General features: G+C 45.6%; 1 protein-coding gene across 1 annotated transcript in view; it reads left to right on the top strand.

Annotated features, from left to right (window-relative positions):
* Positions 1-22,392, top strand: part of LOC143989331 (ALK tyrosine kinase receptor-like) — a 318,070-nt gene that overhangs the window by 181,854 nt on the left and 113,824 nt on the right. Inside the window, exons 13-15 of the mRNA XM_077489419.1 lie at positions 11,544-11,696; positions 14,433-14,546; positions 17,030-17,216. Coding sequence (XP_077345545.1) covers positions 11,544-11,696; positions 14,433-14,546; positions 17,030-17,216 — 454 coding nt within the window. The remainder of the gene's footprint in view (positions 1-11,543; positions 11,697-14,432; positions 14,547-17,029; positions 17,217-22,392) is intronic.

Genomic DNA, 22,392 nt, shown 5'->3' on the forward strand with positions numbered 1-22,392 from the left:
ATTCCAGAACGTTTAACAATCAACAGATAAAGATACTCCAAACAGCTGGTGTTAGCGCTTCAATAATCCTCACCTGTACCCAATGTGGCCTGCCTGTTCCCAATGCAGCGTGGCCTGCCCATGCCCAATACTGCCTCACCTGTGCCCACTTGTGCCCAATGCAGCCTGTCCAGTGCCCAATACAGCCTTACCTATGCCCAATGCAGTGTGGCCTGTGCCCAAAGCACCCTCCCCTGTGCCCAATGTAGCGTGACCTGCCTGTGCCCAATGCAGCCTCACCTGTGCCCAATGTGGTCTCACCTGTGCCCAATGCAGCGTGGCCTGCCTGTGCCCAATACAGCCTCACCTGTGCCCAATGCAGCCTCCCCTATGCCCAATGCATCGTGACCCATGCCCAATACAGCCTCACCTGTGCCCAATGCAGCGTGACCCGAGCACAATGCAGCCTCACCTGTGCAGAGGGAGAGGCGAGCCAGTGGCGGAACTACCGGGGAGGATGAGGAATGCATACTGGAGCCCTCAAATGGCTGCTGGCAAGTGTGGGGCTGCCTCACAGTGGGGGGGCTCTGGCTCTACATCCAACTCCTGGCATGTCTCTTCCAGAGCTTTCCACTGTGATTTCCACTCACCGACACCTGGCCTGGATCCCTCCTGAATGACTTTACTCAGGACGTGCTGACCGCGCTGGTCGGGACCCCCGTGAGTCCGGTCGCGGGACCCGCGGACTCGATCGCCGCGGGCATCCCCGCGATCGTCTCACGGAGCGGCCGAATGGAGGAAATGCTGTATAAACAACATTTTCCCATTCTGCCTAGCAACTAGTGACGCTGATCTCTGCTCCATGTGATTGGAGCAGAGATCAGTGTACACTAAATGAAAGCCCAACCCCCCCACAGTTAGTAACACACCCCTAGGAACACTTAACCCCTACACTGCCACCCACTGGTTAACCCTTTTTACTGCCAGTGTCATTTACACAGGAATCACTGCATTTATATAGCAGTGATTACTGTATAAATGACAATGGTCCCAAAAATGTGTCAAAAATGTCCGATGGGTCCCCGACAATGTCGCAGTCACAATAAAAATCGCAGATTGCCGCCATTACTAGTAAAAATAAAAAATAATAAAAAATTAATAAAAATGCTATAAAACTATCCCTATTTTGTAAACGCTATAACTTTTGCGCAAACCAATCAATAATCGCTTATTGCGATTTTTTTTTTACCAAAAATATGTACAAGAATACGTATCGGCCTAAATTGAGGGAAAAAAATATATGTTTTTTTATATATTTTTGGGGGATATTTATTATAACAAAAAGTAAAAAATAATGCGTTTTTTTCAAAATTGTCGCTCTATTTTTGTTTATAGCGCAAAAAATAAAAACCACAGGGGTGATCAAATACCACCAAAAGAAAGCTCTATTTGTGGGAAAAAAAGGACGTCAATTTTGTTTGGGAGCCACGTCGCACGACCGCGCAATTGTCAGTTAAAGCGACGCAGTGCCGAATCGCAAAAAGTGGTCTGGTCTTTGACCAGCAAATTGGTCCGGTCTGAAAGTGGTTAAAAATGCAAACACTAATACTGTTAACTTTATAGCTGTAAAAAAAAAAAAAAATCAGAAATATGTAGTAAAGATAATTCCTACATGCAAAAATGCACTGTACATTACATGTTCTTTAGACATAAATTTTTTTTCAAACATTAGTTTCCTTTGCCAATTCAAATTCAAAAAATTACCATATAACACGAATTAAAAGATCAGCATTTGTAATTTTCCTTTATGTAACCAATGACTAATGTTAGAATTAGAACAACTAGAGAAATGCTGAATAGTGATGGCCGAACGGTTCGCCCGGCGGTCGTTTCGCGGCGAATTTCCGACTTTCGCCGTCCGCGGGTTCGAACGCCTTTTTCCGTCGTTCGCCCCGGCGGACTTACGTGTTTAATGTATACAAGAACTTTAACCTTTCGTGACACGTTTATCATGTGTTACAGGACAACCAATTGAGACATGACAGCTCATGGACACTTGGACATTCCCCCTAACCTATAAATACACCCGATCCGGTGGCCATTTTACATTCTTTCTTCTGTCACTGTAGGGAAAGGATCCTGTGTGGAGTAGGGACAGAGAAAACGCTAGCTATTTGGTACACAAAAGTTCTTTTCAGGACTGGTATAGGTGTTAGGTCAGCAGCCTGAGTTTCTTTTGTCAGTTTAGATAAAGGGACAGAGCGCTGTATGCTGCTATTTTAGGGACAGCTCAGCCAGATTAGTCTTTCTTCATCATCATCATCATCATCATCATTAGCTGTTACTATCAGGTCCACAAAAGAGCTGTTCCAGCTAATCGTTCCAGCCTACTCTTTTTTGCCAATTTGTATAGGGACAGGCAGGAAGCAGTGTGTCAGGCAGTGAGGATAATTTTAAAGACTTGCTGTTACTATTAGTTCCACAAAGGTTCTTTTCAGGACTGGTATCAGTGGTACGGTAATAGGCTTGTACACGTATAATATTCTTTCTTCCAAATATAGAAAGAATATTATACTTGACTGCTGCCCTTCTGCTGCAGTCTGCTAATCATTCACAACTCACTTGTTCCACAAAGCTCTTTATCAGGACTGGTAACTTGGTCTGTCTAGGGTGCTACGGTACATAGGCTTGGGTGCGGTACAGTCTGCTGTTCTGTAAGGACCGCTATCGGTCCACAATAGATAGGGTTGCCGTGCACTACTGCTGACCGCTGCCCTATACTGCAGCAGTCCTTCAGCGGTATAGGGACTGACGCACAGTCTGCTAAACACTAATACACAACCTGCTTGGTCCACAAAAGTTCTTATAAGGACTGGTAACTTGGTATAGGGTGCTACGGTACATAGGCCTGAGTGCGTTACAGTCTGCTGTTCTGTAAGGACCGCTATCGGTCCACAATACATAGGGTTGCCGTGCACTACTGCTGACCGCTGCCCTATACTGCAGCAGTCCTTCATTGGTATAGGGACTGACGTACAGTCTGCTAATCACTAACACACAACCTGCTTGGTCCACAAAAGTTCTTATAAGGACTGGTAACTTGGTATAGGGTGCTACGGTACATAGGCCTGAGTGCGTTACAGTCTGCTGTTCTGTAAGGACCGCTATCGGTCCACAATACATAGGGTTGCCGTGCACTACTGCTGACCGCTGCCCTATACTGCAGCAGTCCTTCATTGGTATAGGGACTGACGTACAGTCTGCTAATCACTAACACACAACCTGCTTGGTCCACAAAAGTTCTTATAAGGACTGGTAACTTGGTATAGGGTGCTACGGTACATAGGCCTGAGTGCGTTACAGTCTGCTGTTCTGTAAGGACCGCTATCGGTCCACAATACATAGGGTTGCCGTGCACTACTGCTGACCGCTGCCCTATACTGCAGCAGTCCTTCATTGGTATAGGGACTGACGTACAGTCTGCTAATCACTAACACACAACCTGCTTGGTCCACAAAAGTTCTTATAAGGACTGGTAACTTGGTATAGGGTGCTACGGTACATAGGCCTGAGTGCAGTACAGTCTGCTGTTCTGTAAGGACCGCTATCGGTCCACAATACATAGGGTTGCCGTGCACTACTGCTGACCGCTGCCCTATACTGCAGCAGTCCTTCAGCGGTATAGGGACTGACGCACAGTCTGCTAATCACTAACACACAACCTGCTTGGTCCACAAAAGTTCTTATAAGGACTGGTAACTTGGTATAGGGTGCTACGGTACATAGGCCTGAGTGCGTTACAGTCTGCTGTTCTGTAAGGACCGCTATCGGTCCACAATACATAGGGTTGCCGTGCACTACTGCTGACCGCTGCCCTATACTGCAGCAGTCCTTCATTGGTATAGGGACTGACGTACAGTCTGCTAATCACTAACACACAACCTGCTTGGTCCACAAAAGTTCTTATAAGGACTGGTAACTTGGTATAGGGTGCTACGGTACATAGGCCTGAGTGCAGTACAGTCTGCTGTTCTGTAAGGACCGCTATCGGTCCACAATACATAGGGTTGACGTGCACTACTGCTGACCGCTGCCCTATACTGCAGCAGTCCTTCATTGGTATAGGGACTGACGTACAGTCTGCTAATCACTAACACACAACCTGCTTGGTCCACAAAAGTTCTTATAAGGACTGGTAACTTGGTATAGGGTGCTACGGTACATAGGCCTGAGTGCGTTACAGTCTGCTGTTCTGTAAGGACCGCTATCGGTCCACAATACATAGGGTTGCCGTGCACTACTGCTGACCGCTGCCCTATACTGCAGCAGTCCTTCATTGGTATAGGGACTGACGTACAGTCTGCTAATCACTAACACACAACCTGCTTGGTCCACAAAAGTTCTTATAAGGACTGGTAACTTGGTATAGGGTGCTACGGTACATAGGCCTGAGTGCGTTACAGTCTGCTGTTCTGTAAGGACCGCTATCGGTCCACAATACATAGGGTTGCCGTGCACTACTGCTGACCGCTGCCCTATACTGCAGCAGTCCTTCATTGGTATAGGGACTGACGTACAGTCTGCTAATCACTAACACACAACCTGCTTGGTCCACAAAAGTTCTTATAAGGACTGGTAACTTGGTATAGGGTGCTACGGTACATAGGCCTGAGTGCGTTACAGTCTGCTGTTCTGTAAGGACCGCTATCGGTCCACAATACATAGGGTTGCCGTGCACTACTGCTGACCGCTGCCCTATACTGCAGCAGTCCTTCATTGGTATAGGGACTGACGTACAGTCTGCTAATCACTAACACACAACCTGCTTGGTCCACAAAAGTTCTTATAAGGACTGGTAACTTGGTATAGGGTGCTACGGTACATAGGCCTGAGTGCAGTACAGTCTGCTGTTCTGTAAGGACCGCTATCGGTCCACAATACATAGGGTTGCCGTGCACTACTGCTGACCGCTGCCCTATACTGCAGCAGTCCTTCAGCGGTATAGGGACTGACGCACAGTCTGCTAAACACTAATACACAACCTGCTTGGTCCACAAAAGTTCTTATAAGGACTGGTAACTTGGTATAGGGTGCTACGGTACATAGGCCTGAGTGCAGTACAGTCTGCTGTTCTGTAAGGACCGCTATCGGTCCACAATACATAGGGTTGCCGTGCACTACTGCTGACCGCTGCCCTATACTGCAGCAGTCCTTCATTGGTATAGGGACTGACGTACAGTCTGCTAATCACTAACACACAACCTGCTTGGTCCACAAAAGTTCTTATAAGGACTGGTAACTTGGTATAGGGTGCTACGGTACATAGGCCTGAGTGCAGTACAGTCTGCTGTTCTGTAAGGACCGCTATCGGTCCACAATACATAGGGTTGCCGTGCACTACTGCTGACCGCTGCCCTATACTGCAGCAGTCCTTCAGCGGTATAGGGACTGACGCACAGTCTGCTAATCACTAACACACAACCTGCTTGGTCCACAAAAGTTCTTATAAGGACTGGTAACTTGGTATAGGGTGCTACGGTACATAGGCCTGAGTGCGTTACAGTCTGCTGTTCTGTAAGGACCGCTATCGGTCCACAATACATAGGGTTGCCGTGCACTACTGCTGACCGCTGCCCTATACTGCAGCAGTCCTTCATTGGTATAGGGACTGACGTACAGTCTGCTAATCACTAACACACAACCTGCTTGGTCCACAAAAGTTCTTATAAGGACTGGTAACTTGGTATAGGGTGCTACGGTACATAGGCCTGAGTGCAGTACAGTCTGCTGTTCTGTAAGGACCGCTATCGGTCCACAATACATAGGGTTGACGTGCACTACTGCTGACCGCTGCCCTATACTGCAGCAGTCCTTCATTGGTATAGGGACTGACGTACAGTCTGCTAATCACTAACACACAACCTGCTTGGTCCACAAAAGTTCTTATAAGGACTGGTAACTTGGTATAGGGTGCTACGGTACATAGGCCTGAGTGCGTTACAGTCTGCTGTTCTGTAAGGACCGCTATCGGTCCACAATACATAGGGTTGCCGTGCACTACTGCTGACCGCTGCCCTATACTGCAGCAGTCCTTCATTGGTATAGGGACTGACGTACAGTCTGCTAATCACTAACACACAACCTGCTTGGTCCACAAAAGTTCTTATAAGGACTGGTAACTTGGTATAGGGTGCTACGGTACATAGGCCTGAGTGCGTTACAGTCTGCTGTTCTGTAAGGACCGCTATCGGTCCACAATACATAGGGTTGCCGTGCACTACTGCTGACCGCTGCCCTATACTGCAGCAGTCCTTCATTGGTATAGGGACTGACGTACAGTCTGCTAATCACTAACACACAACCTGCTTGGTCCACAAAAGTTCTTATAAGGACTGGTAACTTGGTATAGGGTGCTACGGTACATAGGCCTGAGTGCGTTACAGTCTGCTGTTCTGTAAGGACCGCTATCGGTCCACAATACATAGGGTTGCCGTGCACTACTGCTGACCGCTGCCCTATACTGCAGCAGTCCTTCATTGGTATAGGGACTGACGTACAGTCTGCTAATCACTAACACACAACCTGCTTGGTCCACAAAAGTTCTTATAAGGACTGGTAACTTGGTATAGGGTGCTACGGTACATAGGCCTGAGTGCAGTACAGTCTGCTGTTCTGTAAGGACCGCTATCGGTCCACAATACATAGGGTTGCCGTGCACTACTGCTGACCGCTGCCCTATACTGCAGCAGTCCTTCAGCGGTATAGGGACTGACGCACAGTCTGCTAAACACTAATACACAACCTGCTTGGTCCACAAAAGTTCTTATAAGGACTGGTAACTTGGTATAGGGTGCTACGGTACATAGGCCTGAGTGCAGTACAGTCTGCTGTTCTGTAAGGACCGCTATCGGTCCACAATACATAGGGTTGCCGTGCACTACTGCTGACCGCTGCCCTATACTGCAGCAGTCCTTCATTGGTATAGGGACTGACGTACAGTCTGCTAATCACTAACACACAACCTGCTTGGTCCACAAAAGTTCTTATAAGGACTGGTAACTTGGTATAGGGTGCTACGGTACATAGGCCTGAGTGCAGTACAGTCTGCTGTTCTGTAAGGACCGCTATCGGTCCACAATACATAGGGTTGACGTGCACTACTGCTGACCGCTGCCCTATACTGCAGCAGTCCTTCATTGGTATAGGGACTGACGTACAGTCTGCTAATCACTAACACACAACCTGCTTGGTCCACAAAAGTTCTTATAAGGACTGGTAACTTGGTATAGGGTGCTACGGTACATAGGCCTGAGTGCAGTACAGTCTGCTGTTCTGTAAGGACCGCTATCGGTCCACAATACATAGGGTTGCCGTGCACTACTGCTGACCGCTGCCCTATACTGCAGCAGTCCTTCAGCGGTATAGGGACTGACGCACAGTCTGCTAAACACTAATACACAACCTGCTTGGTCCACAAAAGTTCTTATAAGGACTGGTAACTTGGTATAGGGTGCTACGGTACATAGGCCTGAGTGCAGTACAGTCTGCTGTTCTGTAAGGACCGCTATCGGTCCACAATACATAGGGTTGCCGTGCACTACTGCTGACCGCTGCCCTATACTGCAGCAGTCCTTCATTGGTATAGGGACTGACGTACAGTCTGCTAATCACTAACACACAACCTGCTTGGTCCACAAAAGTTCTTATAAGGACTGGTAACTTGGTATAGGGTGCTACGGTACATAGGCCTGAGTGCGTTACAGTCTGCTGTTCTGTAAGGACCGCTATCGGTCCACAATACATAGGGTTGCCGTGCACTACTGCTGACCGCTGCCCTATACTGCAGCAGTCCTTCATTGGTATAGGGACTGACGTACAGTCTGCTAATCACTAACACACAACCTGCTTGGTCCACAAAAGTTCTTATAAGGACTGGTAACTTGGTATAGGGTGCTACGGTACATAGGCCTGAGTGCAGTACAGTCTGCTGTTCTGTAAGGACCGCTATCGGTCCACAATACATAGGGTTGACGTGCACTACTGCTGACCGCTGCCCTATACTGCAGCAGTCCTTCAGCGGTATAGGGACTAAGAGTTTTGTCACAGGGTGATTTAAAAAATGACAGGCAGAGGAAGAGGCAGGCCCTTCCGCAGGGGTGGTAGGGGTAGGGCAGGAGCAACAGCCTTGAGCCAAAGTGGGAAGTTGCAGAAGGTGCGTTCAATTACTTTAAAGGACGCACCAGACTTGGTTGAGTGGCTCACTCAGCCTTATTCTTCTGCACCCTCCTCATCCTCTCGATCTGCACCCTCTTCTTCACTCTCTGCTATGTGCACCCCCAAAGACACTACCACCAACAACACCACCACCACCACATACCTTCCGCTTGAGTGCAAATGGGGGCCTTCATGCTCCAGTGTTTTAATAGGGACCCCCGTATAAAAAGCATGAGGGTCAAGGACCAGTACTGGGTGGCAACGTACTTAGATCCCCGGTACAAACACAAAATGGCGGAAATGTTACCGCCGTCGCAGAGGGCTGTCAGAATGCAGCACTTCCAGGCCTTGCTTCGAGAAATGCTGCATTCTGCTTTTGCGTGCGCTGGCAGAGGAGCAATTCCCACTCCCAGAGAAGGATTTGCGGGTACCAATCCAACAGCGCCTGCAAGAAGAGGCCGGTTTGAAGATGTGTTGGTGACTTCGGATATGAGGTCATTCTTTCAGCCGACCCATCGACAGGTGTCATCCGGATCCAGCATCAGGGAACGCCTAGACCGTCAGGTGTCCGACTACATTGGGTTAACGGCCGATGTGGACGCTCTGAGGAGTGATGAACCCCTAGACTACTGGGTGGGCAGGCTTGACCTCTGGCCAGAGCTTGCCCAATTTGCAATCGAACTGTTGGCTTGCCCCTCATCCAGTGTCCTGTCCGAAAGGACGTTCAGCGCAGCAGGGGGGATTGTGACCGATAAGCGTACTCGCCTAGCTCACCACAGTGTTAACTACCTCACATTTCTAAAAATGAATGAGGCATGGATCTCGGAGGAATTCAACACATGTGATCAGTAGACCATGTATATGTCTATAAACAATTTTTGGAATCAAGCACACAGACCTTCTTAATTCATTTGGCTCACTTCCCTGACCCAAAAAAGCACACCGTACTATATGCCCCTACCCTCCTCTTTGAAGAGGTTGAGCGGTGTCATATTTCTACTGGGGCTGCTTATTATGAGGGGTTCCCACCATCCCTGTGCTGTGCTGACTTCCTCCTGGGTGTTCTTATTATGAGGGGCTCCCACCATCCCTGTGCTGTGCTGACTTCCTCCTGGGGGTTCTTATTATGAGGGGCTCCCACCATCCCTGTGCTGTGCTGACTTCCGCCTGGGGGTTCTTATTATGAGGGGATCACACCATCCCTGTGCTGTGCTGACTTCCTCCTGGGGCTGCTTACGGTGCTGCTGTCAGCGCTGTATGTCACGGAGCTGCTGTCAGCGCTGTATGTCACGGAGCTGCTGTCAGCGCTGTATGTCACGGAGCTGCTGTCAGCGCTGTATGTCACGGAGCTGCTGTCAGCGCTGTATGTCACGGAGCTGCTGTCAGCGCTGTATGTCACGGAGCTGCTGTCAGCGCTGTATGTCACGGTGCTGCTGTCAGCGCTGTATGTCACGGAGCTGCTGTCAGCGCTGTATGTCACGGAGCTGCTGTCAGTGCTGTATGTCACGGAGCTGCTGTCAGCGCTGTATGTCACGGAGCTGCTGTCAGCGCTGTATGTCACGGAGCTGCTGTCAGCGCTGTATGTCACGGTGCTGCTGTCAGCGCTGTATGTCACGGAGCTGCTGTCAGCGCTGTATGTCACGGAGCTGCTGTCAGTGCTGTATGTCACGGAGCTGCTGTCAGCGCTGTATGTCACGGAGCTGCTGTCAGCGCTGTATGTCACGGAGCTGCTGTCAGCGCTGTATGTCACGGTGCTGCTGTCAGCGCTGTATGTCACGGAGCTGCTGTCAGCGCTGTATGTCACGGAGCTGCTGTCAGCGCTGTATGTCACGGAGCTGCTGTCAGCGCTGTATGTCACGGAGCTGCTGTCAGCGCTGTATGTCACGGAGCTGCTGTCAGCGCTGTATGTCACGGTGCTGATGTCAGTGCTCTGTATTACGGTGCTGCTGTCAGTGCTCTGTATCTCCTGCACCCTCTTGTTTGCCTACCCTGGTCCCTGACCTTCCCTCTCCTCCATTGCCTTCATTAGCTCCATAGTCCTGAATTGTCAGAACAATTTCCCAAATAAAAAAAAAATGCTTGTAGTTATCGATCCCAAATTCACCTCATACATGTATTATGCTATTGTCCAGGTGGTGGGACTACGTGCTACCCCCTAATAATTACCCCGTGGCCGCAAATTCGACCTAAAGGTTTGCGAAATTCGCCTCCCATTGAAGTCAATGGAGCCCGCGGCGAACGGTCGTTTTCGCGAACGTTTGTGTCCGTTCGCGTTTCGCGTTCGCGAAACGTCCCGTCGGAAGTTCGTCCATCACTAATGCTGAATGAATGTGCAGTCACAATTGCAGCCTCACCTTGGCAGAGGAAGAGGCGAGCCAGTGGCAGAACTACCGGGGAGGATGTGGAGTGCAGTCCAGTATGGAGCCCTCAAATGGCTGCGGGCAAGTGTGGGGCTGACTCAGAGTGGGGGGGGGGGGGGGGGCGAGCACCGTCCGCACGGTCCCCCAGCCAGGGGAAGTGAGGAGAGGAAGAGGCAAGCTGTCTGTACGAGCAGAGAGCTGTAATAGCTTTCATTTGAATGTCCTGTGTTCCCGGGGCTCACTGTCGGATAGCCCCACCTCTTGGCCTGCAGCCTTTGATGATGTCACATGTCCCGCATTGGACCGGTGTTCTGTCTATCAAAGACGCCGGGCCAAGAGGTGGGGCTATGTGACGGTAAACCCCGGGAACACGGGACATTCAAATGAAAGCTATTACAGCTCTCTGCTCGTACAGACAGCTTGCCTCTTCCTCTCCTCGCTTCCGCTGGCTGGGGGAACATGCGGGAGGTGATGCCCCCCTCCACAGTATGCATTCCTCATCCTTCCCACGGGCCCCTCTCAGCTGCGGGCCCCATAGCGGCTGCATGTGCCGCTATGGCGGTAGTTCCGCCACTGCTCATGGCCACTCATTAAAATTAGAAGAAAAGAGGTTTAACCTTAAACTACGCAGAAGGTTCTTTACTGTAAGAGCGGTTAGGATGTGTAATTCCCTTCCACAGGCGGTGGTCTCAGTGGGGGGGGCATCGATAGTTTCAAGAACCTGAACAACCACAACATACAAGGATACACAATGTAATACTGACATAGAATCACATACATAGGTTGGACTTGTGTCTTTTTTCGACCTCACCTACCTCAACTACCAACTTCAACTATACAAAATGAAATAAAATGTACTGGTTACCTACACTTTTAGATGCACAAAGCGGAAATTTCAAGGTTACATAATTTACTAACAAATACAGTCGCACAATAATTGATTACATCCATTTGTACAATGACTTATTTGCCTCGGTCCTTCTATGCCAGTGACGGAGAGCCACGGAGAGGTGGAGATAAAGCTGGATCTGAATTGCAGCCACTGTGAGATAGACGAATGTTACATCGATTCGGAGTCTCAGGAGCTGATGTGTCACTGTGAGCTGGGGAGGGTCCTGTCTGAGGATGGAGTGACCTGTATAGGTAAGATGGTCCACTGTTTGCTCTATTCTGCCCCCAACTAACAACTGAACTTTTATTTTCTCCATCAGCCCACCCCCCCCCCCCCCCCCCACAGTTATTTCCTTTTGTATCACTTGACCTTCCCTTTTAGATTGTAAGCTCTAATGTGCAGGACCTCCTGATTCCTCCTGTATTGAATTGTATTGCAACTGTATTGTCTGCCCTAATGTTGTAAAGCGCTTAGCAGACTGTTGGCACTATATAAATCCTGTATAACAATAATTGCCATCAGCGGTGATGAAGGACATTTTGTGAGGAATTTCAGTCCATACTGCTTAATTGAAGGCATATTGCTTGCTTCCTGGTGCCCATTTTATAGAGTAGGGGGTTACCAGTACTTGGTGTCCACAGGAAAGTTTGATGGCCTGCCTCAGCTTCATGAAAAGAGTTTGTGAGGTCCTCATTGGCTACCGGAAGATTGTACGATATGAGAAAGGTATACCGCCAAGTTCCTGCTGAGCAATAGTTCGGTTTGCAAAATGATTGGCTCAGACTCAAGATCACATGAAGTGTCTTGCCCAGCAAGTAAAATGCATTCTGCTCAGGTGCCTAATGTAGAAAGTGCTGTGCCCAATGTCTGGTGCTTTGCAATATACACCAATCAGCCCTAACAATATGACCGCTGACAGGTAAAGTGAATAACATTGGTTATCTGGTTACAATGACATCTGAAAGTGGGTAGCAAGTGAACATGTTATCTCTGAAGTTGGTGTGTTGAAAGCAGAAAAAAATGGGAAAAAAATGATTGGGTCAGAGCAACTCCACAACTGCAGCTATTGGGGGGTGACCCTGGACCTGCAGTGGTAAGGACTGACCGAAAGGGGGCCAAGGAAGGAAAACCCGCAACAGGGTCATGTGCAGCCAAGGCTCATTGTTGGAGGTGGGGAGGGAAGGCTCCTTGATTGAGGTGGGGAGGGAAGGCTCCTTGATGGAGGCGGGGAGGGAAGGCTCATTGATAGAGGTGGGGAGGGAAGACTCATTGATGGAGGTGGGGAGGGAAGGCTCATTGATGGAGGTGGGGAGGGAAGGATCATTCATGTAGATGGGGAGGGAAGGCTCATTGATGGAGGTGGGGAAAGGGGCTAATTGATGAAAGTGGGGAGGGAAGGCTCATTGATGGAGATGGGGAGGGGGGCTAATTGATGGAGGTGGGGAGGGAAGGCTCATTGGTAGAGGTAGGGAGGGAAGGCTCATTGATGGAGGTGGGGGGAGAAGGATCATTGGTGGAGGTGGGGAGGGTAGGCTCATTGATGGAGGTGGGAAGAGAAGGCACATAGATGGAGATGGGGAGGGAAGGCTCATTGATGAAGGTGTGGTAGGGAAGACTCCTTGATGGAGGTGGGGAGGGAAGGCTCCTTGATGGAGGTGGGGAGGGGGGATAATTGATGGAGGTGGGGAGGGAAGGCTCATTGATGGAGGTGGGGAGGGAAGGCTCATTGATGGAGATGGGGGGAGAAGGCTCATTGGTGGAGGTGGGGAGGGAAGGCTCATTGATGTAGATGGGGAGGGAAGGCTCATTAATGGAGGTGGGCTAATTGATGTAGGTGGGCTGGGGGGCTAATTGATGGAGGTGGGGAGGGAATGCTCATTGATAGAGGTGGGGAGGGAAAGACTCAATGATGGAGGTCGGGGGAGAAGGCTCATTGGTGGAGATGAGGAAGGGAAGGTTCATTGATGGGGAGGGAAGGCTCATTGATGGAGGTGGGAAGGAAAGGCTCATTGACTGAGATGGGGAGGGAATGCTCATTGATGGAGGTGGGGAGTGAGGGTTCATTGATGGAGGTGGGGAGTGAGGGTTCATTGATGGAGGTGGGGGAGGGAAGGCTCATTGATGGAGGCGGGGGAAGGGAGGCTCATTGATGGAGGTGGGGGAAGGAAGGCTCATTGATGGAGGTGGAGGGAGTACTCAATGATGGAGGTGGGGAGGGAAGGCTCATTGATGGATGTCGGGAGGGTAGGCTCATTGATGGAGGCGGGTGGGAGGAAAGGCTAGCCCATGTAGTCTGATTCAATAAAAGAGCAACTGGAACTCAAATTGCTGGAAACTCGAATGCTGGTTCTGATAGAAAGATGTCAAAACACACAGAGCATCACAGTTTGTTGTGTATGGCGATGCGTTGCCTCAGATCGGTCAGGGTGCCCATGCTGACCCGTGTTCACAGCCAAAAGCACCTACAGTGGTCACGTGAACATCAAAACTGGACCACGGAGCAATGGAAGAAGGTGTCCTGGTCTGATGGATCCCGTTTCCCTTTACATCATATGGATGGCCAGGTGCACCACTTACCTGGGGAAGAGATGGCACCAGGAGGCATTATGGGAAGAAAACAAGCCGGCGGAGGCAGTGTGATGCTTTGAGCAGTGTTCTGCTGGGAAACCATGGCTCCTTCCATTCATGTGGATGTTACCTTGGAGTCCATGCCTCAACAGGTCAGGGCTCTTTTGGTGGCAAAAAGGCAACCTACTCAATATTAAGTGGGTGGGCATAAAGTTATGGCTGATCGGTGTATGACCTAGACCTAAGTTCAGAACAATATATACGGCCCTGTCCATGTTTCAAAATTGACATTATATTGTCTACTTTGGGTGTCCATTGTAGACATTGCCCATTCCCCGCTGCCCATTTAATAAACCAGCCAGTCTTGAGAATTAGCCCACGGCCTCCATTGCTTTATTCACGGGTTCTGTTTTTTTCAGATGACCAAATTCAGTCAGCCCAGGAGGCGCACCTTCCCCTTTCTCTGGTATTGTCCATAGTGACCTCAGGCCTTGTGGCTGCCCTTATCTTGGCTTTCTCAGGTATCATGATTGGTGAGTTACTAGTACTATCTAAATATCTTTTCCTCTACAAAACTTCACAAATATAAAAAAATTACTTGTAAGGTTTCATTTTTTACCCATTTAGTTTAGAAAGGTTCTTCTTTCACGAGAGGTCTAATGTCTGGTAAATGGCGGACTCCTTTTTCAATAATTTGTGCTAATGTTAGAAAGTTTATTTTATCTAATATTCATCAATTATTATACACATATTAACAAATGAATGAGTGGATTAGATCTTTATAGAATAATTGCATTGTATATATATATATATATATATATATATATATTTATATCTTTTAGTTATGGAAAAAGATTAAATTATATAGACTTTTATACTTGTGAAAGTATACATATTGTTTTATACACTTCATAAACATTCCTATGGCGAGCCAACATGTGTTATTGATTAGCTTGAGCTGGGTTCTTACCATCCTCCCATGGCAAATGAGATGAAAGGTTTCACATTTCTTAAGATGCAAAAGTTCATGTTTTAGTTAAGATCTTATTATACTACAATATTTCTTGATTAGGATATTAATAACAACATTGGGTTTTTAATGAATATAATATACACACTGATTTATGTAGTATTTGGTTTAGATGTTAAAGAAGCTATATCATATAAGTTAAAAACTTTACACATAGCTCTTCTTGCCTATCCCTATGGAATGTTGTGAATAGAGATGGTTTTGTATTTCAACACCTAGCGTTAGACTGAAAGTTAGAAAACCATTTGCCACTAAGTCTGTGGAACTATAAGACAAACTAACCCGTTTTAGGAAGGGGGGGGGCTATTTTCATGAGTTTGATTTGTGGTAGACATGTGCAATTCGTTTAGTTCAGAATTCGTTTTTTAACGAAATTTGACAAATTCATTCATTACGAAATTTCCAAATTTTTCAATTTCCGAAATATCGAATTCCTGAATTTCCAAAAATTCGGAATTTCGGAAATTGGAAATTTCAGAAATTGGAAATTTCAGAAATTGGAAATTTCAGAAATTGGAAAATGTATAATTTCAGAAATTGGAAATTTGAAATTTCATAAATTTGAAATTTCATAAATTTGATTTCATAAATTCGAGAATTCAAAAATTTGGAAATTTGAAAATCCAAAAATAAGAATGAAAATCTGAAGATTGAAAAGATTGAAAAGAATGAAAATCTGAAAATTCGAAAACCCGAAAATCTGAAATAATTACTAACTAATAATGAATATTAAATTATAGGTATTTGAATTTCCTTTCAAATTTGGCTTAGTGAACGTAACGAGTAAGAATTTTTCTGAAGTTACAAATTTGAAATATCGAATGCCTTATCTAAATGAATGGAACGTAACAATCTACTAATAATAAATAACAATAATAATAAAACCGTTTTATTATTATTATTTATTATTAATTTGTTCCATTCCATTTGTTTAGATGCAGCGTTCGTTATTTTTTTGGATAATTCGTAACTTCGGATAAATTTGTATTCGTTACGTTCAGAAACAGCCAAATTTGAAAAGAAATTCCAATACCTATTTTTAATAGTAAGTTATTATTAGTTGATTTTTAAAATTGTACTGATTTTCTTTCTTTTTTTCAGATTTTCAAATTGTCGGTTTTTCTAATTTTTGAATTGGAAATTTTGAATTCAAAAATGTGAAATTCGAAATTTGAAAATTTGAAATTTGGAAATTTGGAAATGTTGAAATTCGAAAATTTGAAAATTTTTACATTTGAAAATTGAAAATTTTGAAATGCGAAAATTGAAAATTTTTAAATTTGAAAATTTTTAAATTCGAAATGTGAAAATTTTAAAATCCGAATTTTTCCGAATTTTCAAATTTCCAAAGAAAGCAGAAAAAGAATAAAACGAAAACGAACAAATTTTTTGTCAGTGCACATGTCTAACTTGTAGAGTAAAAGCTTTTGAACAAAAGGTTTGTGGGGCAGATTCATTGAAGGAAACTGCAACAGTGTCTCACACACACACAAACAAAGACAAACATCTGATTCAATCTTCATTTTAAGAATATAATACATTATTGATGTTATTTTTACATTCTACGTTTTGATATTGTTCTTGTAATATTTTGTTATTTTATTATTAAATCCATTTTTGAATTTTTACACAAGAACTGAAGAGACTTTCTTGAAACTTTCCTCATCTAAATAATTTACAGAATATCGATATTAATACAATAATAATGTTATTTTAACAGCTAATATGACCATAGATACCCTAGAATTGGGATGTCTTAGTACAGCTAATCTCAGATAAGATTTTAGACAAGATCAATGTTCTTCAGCCCTGTTCCTGAGAGTTTTTTGCCCATGAGTTTTTAGGATTGCCCCCTTTAGACATTCACCTCATGATTTAGTCATGCCTGTGGACCTCTTAAGTAGGAAGGAGAATTTCTGGAGAACCTTTCTTTGTGCCGTGTCCGTCGGCCATTATCAGTGACAGAACCTCTTTTCCTCTCTACAGTTTACCGCAGGAAACATCAGGAGCTCCAGGCCATCCAGATGGAACTGCAGAGCCCAGACTACAAACTCAGCAAAGTGAGGACATCCACCATAATGACGGACTACAACCCCAACTACTGCTTCGCCGGCAAGATCACCTCCATCGGAGACCTGAAAGAGGTGCCCAGGAAACACATCTCCCTCATCAGGTGAGGTTATGGTGGCAACTAGACGTGGGCAATTCGTTTCGTTCCAAATTTGATATTTTTTTTTACAAATTTAGACAAATTCATTAATTTTGAAAATATCTGAATTGACGAAAACCCGTTTAACGTTTTTTTTTCTCCTCCGAATATTCGTAAATTCGAAGATTCGGAGATTTGAACATTTGAAAATCTGAAATAATAACTTAAAGTGATTGTAAGGGTTCATTTTAAGGGTAAGTATGAAACATCTCATACTTACCTCCACTGTGCGGCTCGTTTTGCAGAGAGTGGCCCCTGAACATCCTCTTCTGGGGTCCCTCGGTGGCTCTCGCGGCTCCTCCCCACATCAGATAACCCCCTAGGAGAAGCGCTCTCCCCGAGGGGATCACCTTGCGTGTGCTCTTCCGAGTCCAGCATTCGGTGTCCATAGCCTCTGAATGTATGACTCAGCCCCACCCTCCCCCGGTGCCCGCTTCATTGTATTTGATTGACAGGAGTGGGAGCCAATGGCTGTGCTGCTATCAATCTATCCAATCAAGACCCGAGAACTCCAGCCAGAGGGACAGCACGTCAAGTTCCAGGGCTCAGGTAATTAAACCGGGGGGAGGTGATTGCCAGGTGTTTTTTCACCTTAGTGCATAGGATGCATTAAAGTGGAAAAACACGAAGGTTTACAGCCCTTTTAACTATTACTAACTAATAAATTATAGGTATTGGAATTTTCACTTCAAATTTGGCTTTCAGTTAACGTAAAAAATACAAATTTATCCGAAGTTATGAATTTTACGAAATAATGAATTCCGCATCTAAAAAAAAAAAATGGAACGTAACGAATTAATAGTAATAAATAACAATAATAATAATACAAACTTTTAATTATTATTTTTTTATTTATTATTCATTTGTTCCCTTCCATTTGTTTAGATGCGGCATTGTTTTTTTTTTTTTTTTCATATAATTTGTAACTTCGGATAAATTCGTATTCGTTACGTTCACTAACAGCCAAATTTGAAAGGAATTTCCAATACCTTTTAATTTAATAGTTTGTTATTATTAGTTATTTTTTCGGATTTTCGGATTTTCTTTCTTATTTATGGATTTTCGAATTTACTAATTTTCTAATTGACCTTTTTTTCAAATTTATGAATTTTCTCATTTACAAATTTACGACTTGCGATCAAAACGAACGACCCCCCCAAAAAAACGAATGAAACGAAAACAAATGGAACGTAACGAATTAATAGTAATAAATAACAATAATAATAATACAAACTTTTAATTATTATTTTTTATTTATTATTCATTTGTTCCCTTCCATTTGTTTAGATGCGGCATTGTTTTTTTTTTTTTTTTTCGGATAATTTGTAACTTCGGATAAATTCGTATTCTTTACGTTTACTAACCGCCAAATTTGAAAGGAAATTCCAATACCTTTAATTTAATAGTTTGTTATTATTAGTTATTTTTTTTCGGATTTTCTTTCTTATTTACGGATTTATGGATTTTCTAAATTTACTAATTTTCTAATTTACCTTTTTTCAAATTTATGAATTTTCTCATTTACAAATTTATGAATTGCGAGCATAACGAACAACCCCCCCCCCCCCAAAAAAAATGAATGAAACGAAAACAAACAAGTTTTTCGGCAGTGCACATGTCTATTGGCAACCTAAAAGTGAGACATCAACTCTGTAGCTCATTATAGTTATATATATGCTTATTATAGCATTGCAGTTATGAATGAGGTTGTATGATATAGGTATATTGCAGTTATACTTAGATTATTAGAGTTTTATATTCTTTTGTACTTTTCGGAATTATAAAAAACTTGGGGGGGGGGAGCACGGTAGCGGAATGCCAGGGCCCCGTTAGCAAGTGTGACCTTTCCGACCCTAGTAGTTCTGCCACTGGTGTCAGTAGTTTTTCTATTTTTGTTCTCTTATTTTTCTATTATTTTTTTTACTATTTTATTTTTATTTATTTTTTACAATATTATTTTTTATTATTTTTTTACCATTTTATTTTTATTTAAAATGTTATTTTATTAAATTTTTTTTACAATTTTTATTTTTTATAATTTTTTTACATTTTTTTTGTTGTTTTGGAGAGACCTGTTGGAAGACTTTGGTGAGATCTCAGGGGGTCTAAGCAGACCTCTGATGTTCCACCTTTGAGACCAACAAAGGAGATTGAGGACACAGCCCTCAATCTCCATCTCTGCAACCTCAGCTGCGTAGAATGAATGGACAGAAATAGCTCTGTAGAGAGCATGCCCTTCATTCATAACCTTGAAGCATAGAAAAAAAAAACACGGTTTACTATGCTTCAGTTATGAATGGACACAGGAGCGAACGATACTGCTGACTGTGTCCATTCAAAAAAGGAAGGGGCCGGTAAATTACATATTTACTGCCCCTTCCCCCCTGCTCTCCATCCTGAAAGCATCCCTTGAAGCAGCTGACAGGAGAGGGAGGGGGTAAGCTGACACAGGGGGACCCCGGGGGCAGCAGGATAGGTGGGGCAGCAAATAGAGGAACTGATGCCCTCCATTTTCCTCCTGTACCTGCTGAATGCTTGTGGGAGGGGGAGGAGAAGCGAGCTTTCAGCGGCTGCAGGAGGAAGATGGAGGGCACACGTTTAACCCTTTGATTGCCCTAGACAGTGCTGGGACACGAATATCCAGTGCCCAGGGCAAAGATGACAAAGTGCACCCCCCCACCTCCCCCCCATTATATGCGAGCTTAGGAGGAGGAGGGGGGGGAGAGAGGGAGCACAGCCCACACCACCTCCCAGCTCTCTCCTGCACCCCTTGCTGCTTCCAATGCTGGGGGCTGACAGAAGTAGTGATGCAGCTGTCACTACTCCTGGCAGCCTTATAGTAGAAGGAACTTGTGGCTCCCCCATCCCTAGAATGCACACTGCGCCCAGGGCAGCCGCCCCTTCTGCCCTCCCCTTGTCCCCGCTCTGGCCCTAGATGTTAACCCCTTCCAGGCCAGTGTTATTAGTACAGTGTCGGTGTACAGAATTATCACTGATCACTGTATTATTTTCACTATTAATATCAGTTAGTGTACCCACCAGCCAGCGTCAGTTGGTATCAGATTGTCCGCCGCACTATGGCAGCCCTGTTATAAGTCACTGATCACCGTCATTAGTAGTAAAACAAAATAAAAAATAAAAATTCCAGTAGATATTCCATAGATTTTAGACGCTATTCCTTTAAAACGAACCAATCAATATACACTTATTGGGATTTTTTTTTTAACTAAGAAATGCATTTTGGCCTAAATTTATGAAGAAATTAGATTTTTTAAAAAACATTTTTGGATATGTTTTATAGCAGAAAGTAAAAAAATATTGTTTTTTTTTTTTTTTTTTGTTTTAAAAATTTTCGGTCTTCTTTCATTTATATCACAAACAATAAAAAAAGTGATCAAATATCGTCAAAAGAAAACTCTATTTATGTGAAAAAAAAAATGATATAGATTTTGTTTACACGTCCGCGCAATTACCAGTTAAAGTAGCGCAGTGCCGAATAGCATAAAATGCCTTGGTCATGAAGGGAGTAAAACCAGAGCCCGGACCAGGGGCAGCTCCACAAGGAGATTGGGGGGGGATTTGTGTTAGAAGGGGGGGTGGCGGGGTGGCATCGGGGGGTATTGTTCTAGTTCTTGGAGGGGAAATGTGGAGGGGGGGTGCTAAGTGTGGTGATCTAAAGGGATTTGTGTTGGTGGGGGGGGGGGGGTGGAGGAAAGAAAGGAAGATGTGTGCTTGGAGAGGTGATTTTGGTGTAATTTTGTGCTGGGAGGGGTTAATTTGAAGTGGGGGGGGGGGGTAGATGTGTACTAGGAGGGAAAATTTTAGAGGTAGAGGGTTGGTGCTATGAGGGGTGATTTTTTTTGGGGGGGAGGGGGCATTTGAGCTTGGGGGATTTGGGAGATAGGGGGCAAAGATTTTTGCTAGGAGAGGTGATTTTTTTTGGGGGGGGGCAAAGATGCGTGCTCGGAGGAGTGATTTTTTTTCTTGGGGGGGTATTTGAGCAGGGGGATTTGGGGGATGGGGGGCAAAGATGCGTGCTAGGAGGGGTGATTTTTTTTCGGGGGGAGGCATTTGAGCTGGGGGGATAGGGGGGACAAAATGCATGCTAGGAGGGGTGATTTTTGGGGGGGGCATTTGAGCTTGGGGGATTTGGGGGATGGGGGGCAAATATTTGTGCTAGGAGAGGTGATTTCTTTTGGGGGGGGAGGCATTTGAGCTGGGGGGATGGGGGGGGGGACAAAATGCATGCTAGGAGGGGTGATATTTTTTGGGGGGGGCATTTGAGCTGGGGGATTTGGGGGATGGGGGGCAAAGATAAGTTTTAGGAGGGGTGATTTTTTTTGGGGGGGAAAGGGGGTGTTTGGGGGATTGGGGGGAAAATATTTGTGATAGGAGGGGTGATTTTTTGGGGGGGAAGCATTTGAGCTGGGGGGATTTGGGAGGATGGGGGGGCAAAGATGCTTGCTAAGAGGAGTGATTTTTTTCTTGGGGGGGATTTGAGCTGGGGGATTTGGGGGATGGGGGGGGGGCAAAGATGCGTGCTAGGAGGGGTGATTTTTTGGGGGGGTAAAGATTTGTGCTAGGAGAGGTGATTTTCTGGGGGAGAGGAATTTAAGGTGGGGGATTTGGGGCATGGGAGGGCAAACATTTGTGCTAGGAGGGGTGATTTCTTTGGGGGGGGGCATTTGAGCTGGGGGGTTGGGGGGATGGGGGCAAAGATTTTTGCTAGGAGGGATGATTTTTTTGGGGGGGGCATTTGAGGTGGGGGGATTTGGGGCAAAGATGCATGCTAGGAGGGTGATTTTTTTTTGGGGGGGGGGGCATTTGAGCTGGGGGATTTAGGGGATGGGGGCAAAGATGCGTGCTAGGAGGGGTGATTTATTTGGAGGGGCATAGGGGGTTTTGAGCTGGGGGGATTTGGGGGATGGAAGAGCAAAGATTTGTGCTAGGAGTTTTTTTTGGGGGGGGGGGGCATTTGAGCTGGGGGGGATTTGGGGGATGGGGGGCAAAGATGCGTGCTAGGAGTGGTGTTTTTTTTGGAGGGGATGGGGGTATTTGAGCTGAGCGGATTTGGGGAATGGGGGGGGGGGGGGGGGGTGCAAAGATTTGTGCTAAAAAGGGTGATTTCTTTGTTAGAGGG

The sequence above is a fragment of the Lithobates pipiens genome, unplaced genomic scaffold (genome assembly GCF_037356315.1).
Source record: "Lithobates pipiens isolate NorthernLeopardFrog02 unplaced genomic scaffold, aLitPip1_a1.2 Scaffold_18, whole genome shotgun sequence".
Lineage (NCBI taxonomy): Eukaryota > Metazoa > Chordata > Amphibia > Anura > Ranidae > Lithobates > Lithobates pipiens.